This window comes from Podarcis melisellensis, assembly GCF_964234715.1.
Source record: "Podarcis melisellensis genome assembly, chromosome: 5".
In the NCBI taxonomy this organism is placed as follows: domain Eukaryota; kingdom Metazoa; phylum Chordata; class Lepidosauria; order Squamata; family Lacertidae; genus Podarcis; species Podarcis melisellensis.
Genome location: NC_138537.1, coordinates 69603987 through 69617675, shown reverse-complemented (window position 1 = coordinate 69617675; position 13689 = coordinate 69603987). Strand labels below are relative to the sequence as shown.

Below are 13689 nucleotides of genomic sequence, written 5' to 3'. Positions count from 1 at the left end.
TTGATGAGGCTCTCTAATGGTACAAAAAGAGGTTTTGTTCAAATTGTTGGGTGTTTATGGTGTTGGCCGCAGCCAATAAGAGGAAGATTGTGACTCACGTCTTGTCTGCAAACACTCCTAGGCAGATCACTTGGAAAAAGTTGTTCTGATGTAACGAGACTGACTCCAGATTCTTTACAGACAGAAATTAAGGTTACAAACCTGACATATGCTTAAACCTACTGGTTTAAATAGGCTTGGGCGCCCCCTAATCTTCCATGAGATAGGACTGAAAATGAGTGAAATTTCATGGCATGGAGATGCAATGATGGGGAAAATTTCCCGTTTTAAGTTTCAGATACGAAAGCAGACTTAAGGTCGATAAAGGCACACACAAAGTTTGATTGCGATTGACAGCATATTTCTGTATGAGATGATTATACATACAAAACGGCACAGCTTGGAAACCAATATACTGTATATAAATGCTCTGCATGTATTATATATAAATGCATTGTTCTTTTGGAATTCCCCGAAGCCAAATATATCTAAATAGGTTCAGATATATCTGTGTCATGGATATTATTGTTTTGCATTGATAATTAGGTAGGGTGTCACAGTGTCCTTCTAACATCTGGAGCGTACATGTTGGGTAGCCAGATGTTGTGGACTACAACTCCCATCATGCCTGGTCATTGTACATGCTGGCTGGAGCTAACAGGAGTTGTAGCCCCAAGCAAGGAGTGAGAGCCATAGCTCAGTGGTGGAGCATCTTCTGTGTGCCAAAGGTTCCATGTTCATTCTCTAGCCCTGACAGCGAGTACTGATTGGATGGACTCAGTATAAGGTAGCTTCTTATCTTCTTTTTTTCCTATCTGGAAGACACCAGGGTAAGAGACTGGGAGAAAAAAGGAATGCTGTGAGGGCCCACCACTTTCTGTGTGAGACCAGGGTTACCTTTAAGAGAGGACTCTGCATTTTCTCTTTCTGTGTTTTGTTTTTATTTAGATTAGTTTCCTTTAACATACTGCATTTTGAAAAAGCTTTAATTAAATCTTATTTTCTTAAAGTCTCTCTGTGTTGGTAGATTCTAACACTGAAAGCATCTGTGAACAACAAATACCAACATCCTCTGCACTGTACGCAAATGCATAGTGGATCAATACCTGTGTAGAAAGGGTATAACTTGCCCTTAGACGCCTCCTTCTTTGTTGAAGAGATACAGTATCAGAATGATTGGCCTCCAGAGCTAACAAAAATAACTCAGCAAAGCTACACATGGTTTTTGTTTTCCATCAAACAGACAAAAGATAAACTTTTGCATGCCCCTAAAGCAGGTTACCAAATGGAGACATGCGTAAATTTAGAAGAAATCCATAAGAGCACAGTGGCTTTCTTCTACGGCATGGCCAACCCAGGCCACGAAAGCACCCGAGGAAGAGATTGCTCAGCCTGTCTTGGCCTGTAAGCCATCAGCTCAGAAGGGACAAGCTTGATATTTCCAAGATGCTGTGGTCGATCATGTCAGAAAAGGCACTGTTGAAAAAGCGCCTCAGATCAGATTAGCACAAGAGACTGTGACAGCCTGCCAGGGTAAACAATACAATTAGGGTGGGTAGCGGGGAAAACCTGCATTTAGCCCAAGCTGTTCTGGTCCATCAAGTAAATATTACCCATTAAAAACTGCTTAGAAAGCCAAAAGCTGGATGTATTCAATCAGTAATACAGATTTGTCTGGTGGCCTGTAACAGCTTTTGCAGGCTTTCATACACTTGTAATATGTATTTTCCCGCTGATAATTTGCTTTGGTTTCCCTCACATTTTTTCCCTTAGCCAGCTATGGCCACTGTTCACAAAGTGTCAGAGTCTTTTCAGTCTTACTACTGATTTTAATTCATTTTGGGCTACTTTGAAAAAACGCCAAAACTTCCTGGTTTCCCTCTCAGCAGATCACACACATTATAAGGCTGAAAGCCCATACAGAGGTTTGATAATCTGTGCTAAGGTTCTGCACACAGAGTAATGTTTGCCTAAGCAAACCCTATTTAGATGAGTGGGACTTACTCCAAATCAGGTAACTTGTGTTTCTCCTGAGAGCTGCATTCCCTTGTGGTGAACAAGGCCAGAGACACTGCAAATTCTACATTTCTACAGTACATTTCTACACCCTGCCCATTCCTGCCTTTCATTCAGACAAGCAAGAGGTGTTATCAGGTCTTAAAAACACATTCCAGCCAGGCAAAAATTCTTGAGATACATAGCAGGGCCAGTGAGGGGCGTGGCCTAGAGAGAAGGGGTGTAGCCTGGGGAAGAGTGCTGAGGGCCAGATGGAGGTCTGCATTTGTCTCCCAGGGCCTGACGTTTGCCACCTGGTATACAGTGGTACCTTGCTTTACAACCATAACCTGTTCTGGTGGTCCGTTTGTAAAACAAAACAGGTTGTAACCCAAGGCACGCTTTCACCAATGGGGCCTCCAATGTTCGTAATCCCAACGAAATGGGTTGTAATCCAAAAAAAGGTTGCAAACCGGGACTCGCACTTCCGGGTTTGACGTGTTTGTAATCCAAAACGTATGCAAACCAAGGTACCACTGTATACTATAGGCAGGTTAATAGGATTGCAGCCAAAATGGACAGATGCAGTGGTGGTCTGCACGCCAGTAGTACAAAACCGGCTGCTTCACTTAAATAACAGAAACAGGACGTGTCATGTGTGAATGACCTTGCTGTACCTGTTAGAAGGCATATAAAGGAAGCCACTCATGGTTAGTGTCAAATGCATCAATAAACCCCTTCCCGGAAATCTAAAATGGCACCCCAGCATGCATCAGAGACTTGTTTCCTTCCCTTTTGCCCGAGGACTTTAGTTTACTGCCAAAGCCCCCTATTGCACACCCAGTTCTCTGCCAGAAGAAAACAGGCAAATGCCTTCCATTATTGCAAATGGAATTTGGCTATTTGGTCTAATAGTTCATTCAAGCTTAATTCATTAGGTGCCATTCATCAAAAGCGGACAATCTTCTCTCTCTTCCTGCTTAGGCCTACATAAGATGTTGTGTCCTCACCATATAGTTCATAGTAAAGGGAAGGAAAAACAAAGATTATGAGGTATTTGAATCAATAGGGCTGATCTTGAGGGCCATAAGGAATGTGAAGTTGTGAAAGAGTCTCTCACCTTTGCATTCTGCTGCAGCCCTTTTCCTAATTTTCCTCACTTTTCTCTTCTGTCCTCCAGACTTGTATTCGTACTCCACAAATTTCACCCTGAAACATTGCTGAAGCACCTGTATACATGTTCAAACATTGCCTAGCCACAGACCAAACAAGAAGAGGTGGCACAAACTTAGCTTTCCCTTTGTCTATAGTCACTGATTTATCCTTCACTGAAGAGAAATATGTGGGTAATACTTGCTGAGCAAATGTGCACAGGGGCCTAGTAGTTGTGCAAACTGAACTGCGGCCTAGTAGTTCTGGTCTCAAGGTATCTGTCACACTTTGCCATGTTTGCATCGTATCATTAAGTATTGGTGCTTAAGGGACATTTGGGTATTGCTGAAGATTCAGCCACTGACATTTTTAGCCACACTGTGGTCCGTTGAGATACCAAAATTTATTTGGCAATTTATTGTTCGTGGTGCAGACCCTCCCAGAGGCTCAGGGTCTGGGCCTCAGCAATTTTGTAGTCGCCTACATGCAGAAGGCCTCATGTTCAAAAAGGACTGGAGGAGACTCCTAAGCTGCAGCCAGTCAGTATAGACAGTACCAGTCTGGATGGACCAATGGTATACTGATGGACTTGGTATGCTGCAGCTTGATGCTGCTCTCTGCCTCCCCAGTATCTGCCACCTGAGGCAGCTGCCCCACTCTACTGAATGGCAAGGCAGGTGCTGGGTAATGGTTCAGATAGTCCCCAGGATCCTGCACTTAGTGCTAGTAGTTAAAAAAGCAGTGCCTATAGCAACTTGTGGCTCAGAGGTTGTGATCCAGTAGCCCCTGCTCCAAATGCAGACTCGGTAACAGAGGCTGCCCCTAAGCTGCCGGTGCAATGGGAAAAAAAGAGACTTACATTGTTCTGTAAAACAAAACAGGGTTGCTCAAGAAGACAATAACCTTCTTGAACCACCATTCCCAGGGAGCTAATTTGAGCTTTCCCCAAGAGCTTGCTGTGATATCTTTAACACAAGATCATTGCACTTAATATTGCAATAGTTGTGGCCATCTCTGATACATTAAGGAAGCAGACATGCTTCTCAGCCTCTGTTAAGAAATGTCAGGCCACACCTAATGTTAGCCAAAGTATTAAGCAGCTGGGTAATATAATAAATGTTTAATAGATCTATTGCTGTGACTTCTGATCAAGCAGGAGCGATGGAGTTAGCCCCCTTCACCCTATCCCAGCATAATAAACTCACTTCAACTGATCAGTGGCGGAAGAGCAATGCTGCCACCTTATGGACCACTTGCATAATGGCAAACTGCAAAGTGTTTCAATCGGATCCTCCCTGTTCTATGAATTAGAAGGGGACCACCATATGAGCTGATGGTGATATAGGTCAGTATTTGTGTCCTTAAGCCGGTTTTATTTATTTAGAGCTAAGCTGAAATTGCTCGGGTTTTTTAAGCAAACAATTTCACCAGTGCTGAAAAACAATGTGTACAAGCAGAGTTTATTAGGAAGTTCCCTATTTGCAAAGTCTAGCTGATTTCAGGGGAGGGAGAGGACTTGCACACTATCAGAATTCATAGTTTGTCTTTCCCTGCCTCCCGGAAAATCAAAATTTAAAAGTATTCAGAATAGTTCTAATAATGCTATTAAAAAACTGCAGCCTTGAGGAAGTACCACTACAATCCAGAGGTGACTTCATTGGAAACTACCTGTGAGAATGTTGGCTTCTGGATAACTATGGCTTCTGGATAACTATAAATAAATAAGAATAAAAATGTGCATCCCACCCCTGAGACCATTCCATTGTAACTATCCAGCCTCCCAAAATTTCAACACCTCTTGTGATGTTTTTGACCCCTTTCCATTTTAGCAGAACAAATTCTACAGACACCTTCCATATCTCCTCAAAATCATTTCTCCTGCATATTCCCCATTTTACCTTAATCGCACATGTTAATTTATCGGGGAGCTTTCTGTCCCTTGGGAGCTAAACTAACGAGTCACACACAGTTGGTTTTAATTTTAAACTTTTTATTAGACTAGGAAATATAATTTATTGCATAAAAATTAATTTGTTACAATAGGAATGCTAAACCTTATTTACAGTTCTTAGTTTACAGAATAAACAGACACGTGTTTTGAGGATGCTTCCGGACCCCTCCCCCCACCAAAACCCCCCCCACCTGGACGTATAAATATGAAAACAGAATGGAGAGCAAGAGAATGAAGGACACTCTTAAGGGGAGAAAGGAAACCGTGGTTTGCTTTCACCCAGACGATGGCATAGGCTGCCCATGTCACAAAGCTCAGTGTGACCACAGAGAGCACCTTAAGAGACAGTGGGGGAGGGAGAAAGACAGGCACAGCCCTCATTTGTGTGAGCAGAGGGTGCTTTCCAGGCAAAAGGGCTCCCTACTTGGTCAACATACACTCTTCTGAACAAGAAGCAAAGAGAAAGAGGGTGAACTCTGCACACTTCCTGACGCTGCTTCCTATTGCACACCCACAGATCCCTAATCTGTTATATAGTACTGATCTCTCTCTGTCACCCACCCACCCACCCACCCACACCAGATTTCTACTTCTGAATCCCCTCTCTCTCTTACACACCTGAATGCATATATCTGCACATCCAGTATCCAATTCACACAAAAGCAGTGAGTAAAGACTAAGGCAGATTGGCCTCTTAGCAGATCACCTGCTCCCTCAATTTATATGTCAGGCCCACCCATGAGACAATGTGAGGTGACTGCCTCAGGCGGTAAGACCCACAGGGGCAGCAGATCCTGATGTAGATCTTTATTCCAAACCCCTGTTCCTGATGTAGATCTTCGTTCACTCCTTCTTCCCTGGCAGGGAGGGGGATGCCTTTTTGTGGTTTGTCTCAGGTGCCAAAATGTCTTAGGCCTGTCGGTGCCAATATGAATTTACATCACTATGCGTACAACTGAGTTTCATATATCTTCCACTTCTCCACCCACCCATCCCACAGCCACACAATCGCATCGGCTTGCGGAAGATACACAGTAAGCAGGAGCTAAGCACATTCACCCCAGATTTGTGTTAAAGGTCTTAAGGTACATTCAGACATATAGAGGTGGTGGCCTGCTCGCATGAACTGGTCTCTGGATTACTGAAGTGATATGCTCATCTGACTAAGAAAATTGTGAATGGGCGGAAACCTTCACAGATTCCATGTGGCCATGTGACCAAAGCAAAACAGGGACAACAACAGAACATGAGAAGCAATATTGGGTGGGGGGTGGAGATGCACACAGAGAGATGCACAAACTTTTAACACGCTCTGCTCCTGGAATCTAAAGGCAGGTAATTTTAAAACTGATCAGCCTATTTCTACAGAAAGTAGTAACGTTCACTTACTTAGCTAAACAATTCAAAGCCTAAGTGTCTAATTGTGTTTCCAGCCTGAACCTTTAACTTAATTGACTAAATGCAATTCTTAAACAAGTCACCCTGACGTACAGCAAGAGATCAGGTTAAAGACTGGAACCTTCTTTTTAAATTTCTCACAAACTCCTAATACAATCTCCCTTACGGCCTCACCGTTGTAAGTGGAATGTATAGATGAATTTCTTCTATTCAATTTATCAGCAAGCAGTTCAGTCATATAATATATAATATTCCAGCTAGCTGAAAATGTTACAAAAAAACCTATCGTGCTCTCATCTGATGCCATGTTGAAGGACAGCAATGCCTGCAGCTCTCCCAAAATACCTTGTGGTTAAATGATTACAGTATCTATTTTTGATTGAGGATTGATTTTCTTTTCTTTTACTGCCACACAGGAAACAAGCACTAATAACTTCGCTCTAAAAAAAACACAAAACAAAAAAACCCCAGATGCAATTCTCAGAAAGTTCATCATTTGGTTCCAAAAATCTGGATATTTTTCCAGATTTGTATATTGCATATGAGATCCCTGACAACTACGATGTGAGAAAGAAGAAAGTATGCCCTACCAATGGGTATATAAACTATACAGACGAGAGAGTTACGGACCCTGCATCAAGCAGGTCTAGTCCTTTAAAAATGTTTGTCAGGTACGGGTAAAGATACCCAAGGTCTCCAAATCCATGCTCACTAGAAGCGCCATCAAAACCCCCCAATACTGACATGTTCTATCTTGTATAGATTGCACCATACTCTTGAGAGACCTGAGCTGCAACAGGAATGTTGCTTTGGTGTAAAAGAATTTGAAGAGGCGTATAGTTTGGACTAGGAGGTTCTGTGCACCTGAACCCTACAAATGACACAAAACATCCCAAAAGGTTAGAGAACAGGGCTGCAGAGCTAGCGAAAATGACTTTTTGCCTGAGGAAGAGAACGAGTGAAGAAAACTTCACACCTTGAAAACAGGCCCTGCCTTTGCAGCGCTTAACAAAACACACACACACACCATCCTCCCCCATGGATTTGCCTTCTGTGTAAATGTCCAGGCTCCAAGCAACAAAAATGTCTTCTTGAATTAAGAGTCCACGTTTAGCATTCCATTTGTTTTCTCACTGTAAGTGACCTCTGAACAATGGGGCTATATATTCTGGTTAAGCAGGCATTGCCTGCAAACTATTTGCAGTCTTTGGGTTCCTGTATGAAATGTTTACTGTCATTACAGGAACACGAGGCAGCAACTAGCTTTCGGCGCCTTCCTTGGGCACGCAGATAAGAAATTGCATCCTGAGAAACGACTGCAGCGATGGGGAAGCTGCTGCTTCCAGATGTTGTTGGGCTCTCTGTGCCAGGATCGGCAAAGGTCAGGGACCATGAGAGTCCAGCCACATCTGGAGGGTCACAGCTCCCCCTTCCTTGAACTACTGGTTACCAAGCTGCCACATAAAGAAATAACGTTCCATTCACGTTCCCGCTCCCTGAGTAGGTGTGCCATTCAATTTTTTGTTTGTCTTCAGCACTTGTCTTTCCCCAAGAGCATGCTACCGTTTAAGGAGAATGAGGTAATTGCGAGGGTCTTCTGGTGCAAGACTTGCTATGTCGTGCCGTGTCTTTAAAGTTATTGCCTACGAACGTGTCCTCGTGGGAAGGGAGAAGAGTTAGGAATGAAAGGATCAGCATGATGAGGCAGCACTGCTCTTGGTGCCATGCTATGCTTTATGGAAGAAGAAGACAATCTTATTAAGAGGTAGTGACTATAAGAAAAATACCCTGCAACTACACAGTGCTTGCAACAACCTGAAGAATAACGGATAACCAAAGGCCAATGCAAATAGAAATATATACATATATATATATATACGAAAGTAAGGTAATACGGGTGCATTTGCATTAGAATTTTACTGCTGGAACTACCCTTATACTGCAAGGTTTGTATCCCTTAATCTCGGTTCTGTACCAAATCTAATTTTCTCATGAGGGAAAGATCTGGCAAAATAGAATAGGCAGTAATGGCAAAACTGAGACCTACATTCCTACTGCCAACTCAAAAATCTGCTCCCTATTAGTTGTAATTCATATCAGAGTACACTGCAGACGTCTAGCAAACACTGCCAGCTGCTTTCTCCTGTGATAATGAGGGCTAGAAACCTCATTGAAAGGAAAGTATGAAGAACTACCTGAACTGGGCACTGTGTGCGCAGCAGCTGCAAATCTTTAAAAATATTTCCTGCTAAGAGGAAATGAACTTCTGCTGCATTTCCACCTAAGATCTTGTTGGCATACAAGGTTTTTTTTTAAATCATTACGCCTGGTGGCTGAGTTTATTAATAACTTCAATCTGGGGCTATTCAAACAATATCCTTTCCTCTTTTCAGGAAGCTATCACATACAAGGGAGCCATTTGCATTGCTCACAAATACTCATTTAACGTTTTTGTTGTTGTGTAATTTACTTCTCTTCTAATAGAACGCCTGCAATATAGAGAAAAAGGTAAGGCACCGCAAAGCATTACCGAAAGAAACAAAAATTATCACAACGCCACCCATTATTAGCTTTGAGTCCTTGTGGAATTCTGTAGCTAAACTGTCTGGAATGAGAGTCACCTATAACAAGTGCAGAGATTCCAAATTTCCCTCCCTCCCTCACACACACACGGATGGGCTAACCACAAACATTATTCCAACATGATAATATGACACTGTGGCTTCTAATCTTCAAGCAAATGTTCCCTCCTTCGATCATGAGGTCTAGGAACAAAAGAGAAAAGTGTGAAGAATTTAAAACTCAAGTGGCTTGGTGCGCGTGTCACATCAAACCATAGCTAAAATAAACTATGGTTTAATGTAAATGAGTCAAAGTGTTCTCATGCCGCTGAAATTGCTGGCACTTTGCTCTTCTTCTCTGGCTGTACTGCCAGCAACCCACCACTGTCTGGCTTCTCATATCATCCAAACCTGGGACAACAGTTCGTTTTCCTCCTAGCAAATCACAGGCAGAAACCAAGATTTGTTCTTGGTGTACCTCTTGTGGCTTGTTTGGTGGCAAGCAAACCATGATCCTGGGTTCCTGTGTCAAAATTCTGACTGTGGCTTGTTTCTTGGCTGTGTGGTGGTAGCAGCAGCGGCGGTAGAACCAAGTGCCCACAATTTCAGCAGTGTAGGCTTCTTCACATTCAACTATGGCTATGCAAACCAGGTCTTTGAGATACTCCTGTGTAGCGGCTGAAACATTTTTCTCAGATATATATTTTTTTAATATCACTCGAAACACAGCTCAAAACAAGACTGGTGGGAAAAGTTTCTGCTCCTCCAGTTTGAACCGTCACCATTAACATTTCTTATTCCTCTCGAAGAACTACACATTAGGGGTATCTTTGTTCAGTCCTGGATCCTGGATCCTGTCCTGGTCGTATCACTCAAAAACAGTGGGACTTTTGCTCATGCTTTCCAAAATTCAAAATGGATGTGATGCAGACACTTATGGATAACTTTACCCAAGAGTGGAAGCAGTAGCACACATTCATCTCACCTAGCAGGTGTCATCTGCTTGATGCCTATTCAGACACTGCAGGGAAGTTAGTACAGTGGTACCTCGGGTTACGTACTTAATTTGTTCCGGAGGTCCATTCTTAACATGAAGCACCGCTGCGCCGCTGCTGCACAATTTCTGTTCTCATCCTGAAGCAAAGTTCTTAACCCAAGGTACTATTTCAGGGTTAGCGGAGTCTGTAACCTGAAGCGGATGGAACCTGAAGCGTATGTAACCCAAGGTACCATTGTACTACCTTAAACAGATAACTATCTTTCCTACAAAGAAACCTGGAAATAAAGTGCCACCTATTAGGAACAGGTCTCAGGATGAGGTTGAGAGCACACAAGTTGTCTGGGGCATGTTCTGGGGCATATGAGAACAATGGGTGACATTCCCCGGGGAAGTGCCTATGCACACTAAGAACTGTTTGACAGTGGAACAGACTCCCTCGAAAGATGGTGGACTCTCCTTTCTTGGAGGTTACTAGGCAGAGATTGGATGGATATCCATCACAAATGCTTTAGTTGAGATTCCTGCACTGCAGGCTAGATAACCCTTGGGGTCCCTTCCAACTCTACGATTCTATAATTTCATGACCTGGATATGGCATTATGCAGTTGAATCCCACCCAAAATTAGTGACAGACTGAACACACCCTTGATTGCTAAGCCTTCACCATCTCAGTTGGGATTTTTGAACTCCAGCTTCTTGGGCTGCATAGCATAGCAAGAGTCCTTGTCTCAACCCAACCCCCCCCCCTTGGCCAAAAGTCTTTCTGAGCACAAGAAAACCTTTTACACATTCCTCAATGGAGCTATCTGGATTCTAGCTTGAGACTTGTTACTGTACTAACTGGACTTCGTTCTGCTGGAATGGCCCACACAAAGACAAGTAGGTTAAGCAAAGCAAAAGTGGCTCCAAACACAACTGAGACAAGACCAGGAGCAAATACCAGTGGATATTTGGTCAGGCATATCTGGGCACTTCACCAGATTCTGAGGTGGGCCGGAAAGAGTGTGAGGGGTTTGTATTGGTCTGTCAAGAAAGCTCCCCAAGAAATTTCTCTCAGCTTCTTTTCCAGAAACAGGTTATTTCTCCTGTGAGTGAATTTTCAGACTTATTCCCATTCATTCTGCTATAGTCAGAGAAATAGATGCAAGCAAAATGTTAAAGAGAAGAAAAAGTTTCCCCTTTAAGACACATATGAGGCTCAGGTCAAATCATCAATCCTACCTGATCAAATTTCATAGGTTACCACATAAATTGATATTGTTTAATTTTCACTAAAACACCATTGCATTTTCTCTCTCTCTCTCCCTTTCTCTGAGTGTCATGATACTCTTGCTCTCACATACATGAAAGATTCTTATTGAATTCTTAAAAAGGATGCATCCAAAGATCTGGATAATAAATTACTTGCGTTTCCTAAGAAACTGTTTTCCTTTTTTTTTCCTTTTCCATTTTTTAAATGTGTCTTAAAGCTGTTTGAAGCTTTTGACAGGAGTAAGCAGTCTTTTCTAGATTGTACTCGACTCTTCAAAGCATAAATTGCCAGCAAAGAAGAAATAAAGGGAGAACAAGGCAGGGAATGGGAAGAGGACAGGAAAAGAAAAACAAAACAAAACAACAACCCCAACCCAGATTCTTAGCAGCCCTCAGAAGCCACACGAGGCAGCAGAAGCTGAGGAGACCACAACTGCCACAGGCTGCGGTCACGGAGAGCAATGATACATTGCTTTTGTGCCCCGGTTCAAAGGCTTTGAGGAGAAGGAGGAAAGGAGTCTTTAACACTTGGATTGCTTGTAAACTGCGCAACATGGATCTGTAAGGCTGATTGTGATTTGAGGAGGGAGGAGTGCGAGAAGGGAGAAGGAACGCCATTCCAATCTCTTCAGAGTTACGCTACGGCTCTGCTTCTTCCTTGCAGCCCTTTCCCCATCAGTTCCCAAAAGGGTTGCTCCCGCCATTTTCTCTCCCTCTCTCACTCCACCTTCCGCTCGGCCATTGCCAGAAGTCTTCTCGAGAGCTGCATCAGCAGTCCCCCTCTGTTGCCATGACAACCAGCATCTCGCTCTTGCCCATCTCTTCCAAGGCACTGGCCAGAGTATTAAGATCCCCATCATCTTGGTGCTGGGCTTCCCATAAGTCCAGGATGACTCCTGTTGGGCTGGCTTTGGTGGCAAAGAAATTCAGATACCTGTGCAGGAAAGAAAACAAATGAGAGAGGGAAAGAGAGATGGTTGGCGTCAGTGTTTTCCCATTAGATCTCTGTGATATCATGGGGCTCATAATAAAACTTATGGATGTATTCCCACATGTGAGATTACAGATCCCATGAGATCACATAAGGCAGGGATGTTGGGATTCCCATCAGCCCCAGACAGCATGGTCCATGACAGCTGCAGTCCATCAGCATCTAGAGAGCCACAGGTCCCCATCCCTGAACTAAGGGCTAGGCCTTTAGTGAGGACTGCATATGACCAGTGGAAGGACGATGACACAAATTCAGAACAGGTCTTGAGGGGGAAACAGAGATGAAGTGCCTGATTTTGGTGAAGCAGCTCCTACCAAGTCTAAAGCATAACACGTAAACTCACACTTTTAAAAAGCTGTTTGGAGCAAGGTAGAGCACGGCATGATTGTCATTCACCTAAGGCCAGAACACTGCTGAAGGAGGGATATTATGTACGTCTTTCTGAGTGGATAGCTCAGTTGGTAGAGGATGAGACTCTTAATGTCAGGGTTGTGGATTCAAGCCTCATGTTGGGGCGGGGGAGAAACCCTGCACCGCAGGTCGTGGTCCCTTCCAACTCTATGATTCTGTGATTCTAAAATTAGGCACAACGCTTTTTCAAATAAAAAGAAAAGACAAACTTTTAGAGGAGCCTGGAATATACACGAGGAAACCAGGGGTCAGCAGGGTGGGGGAAAATAGATCTGCTACAAATTTTTACTGACACAGAGGAGCTCAGGGTTTTGGCTGACCTAGTTTCTTTGACCTTTTCTGGGATGGTACCCCAAGGGCCCCCGATATCTTTAAACCAAGGCCAATGACACTGACAAAGTCTCCGCAGGAAAGTCGCTCAGCAAATGAAGGCCGCTGCTTTAACAGAAAATGGATTCTCTAAGTTGCAGCAGTATGGAACTTACTGCTCACAGTGACCAGGGTGAAGCCAAGTGCCTTACCTAGGCTACATGGTATAGAAGCCCTTGGCTTGGCAGTGGCTTCCCAGCTCCTACATCATATTCTGGGGAACCTCCAACTGGCACCCTTTTCACTGTTTGAATGAAATATACATCCATGACAATGTTTCAGCAACTGCTTAGAACACCAGTAGACACCAGTCATTTGGGAACTGGCAAGGCACCCAACTGTTTGGGCACATAGCAAGTTCTATTTTATTTTATTTCTGCTCTGAGCACCTGGGCCTGAAGACAAATGAGTGAATCAACCTGGGTGGCTTTCCTAAGAGAGTGGCTGGGCTCTGCCTCCCCAGCTAGAGACAGCAATGTTTCTGAATACTAGTTGCTGGAAACCACAGCAGGGGAGAGTTGCTCCTGTGCTTGCTGTTTTCTCTCAGGCATCTGGTTGGCCACTGTGAGAA

General features: G+C 43.6%; 1 protein-coding gene across 2 annotated transcripts in view; it reads right to left on the bottom strand.

Moving 5' to 3' along the window:
- Positions 1 to 11274: 11274 nt before the first annotated feature.
- UNC5B (unc-5 netrin receptor B) overlaps positions 11275 to 13689 on the bottom strand; it is a 155518-nt gene continuing 153103 nt past the window's right edge. For both annotated transcript variants that reach the window (XM_081913081.1, XM_081913080.1), the window contains one exon: positions 11275 to 12281. In XM_081913081.1, coding sequence (XP_081769207.1) covers positions 12116 to 12281 — 166 coding nt within the window. In that variant the 3' untranslated portion in view covers positions 11275 to 12115. The remainder of the gene's footprint in view (positions 12282 to 13689) is intronic.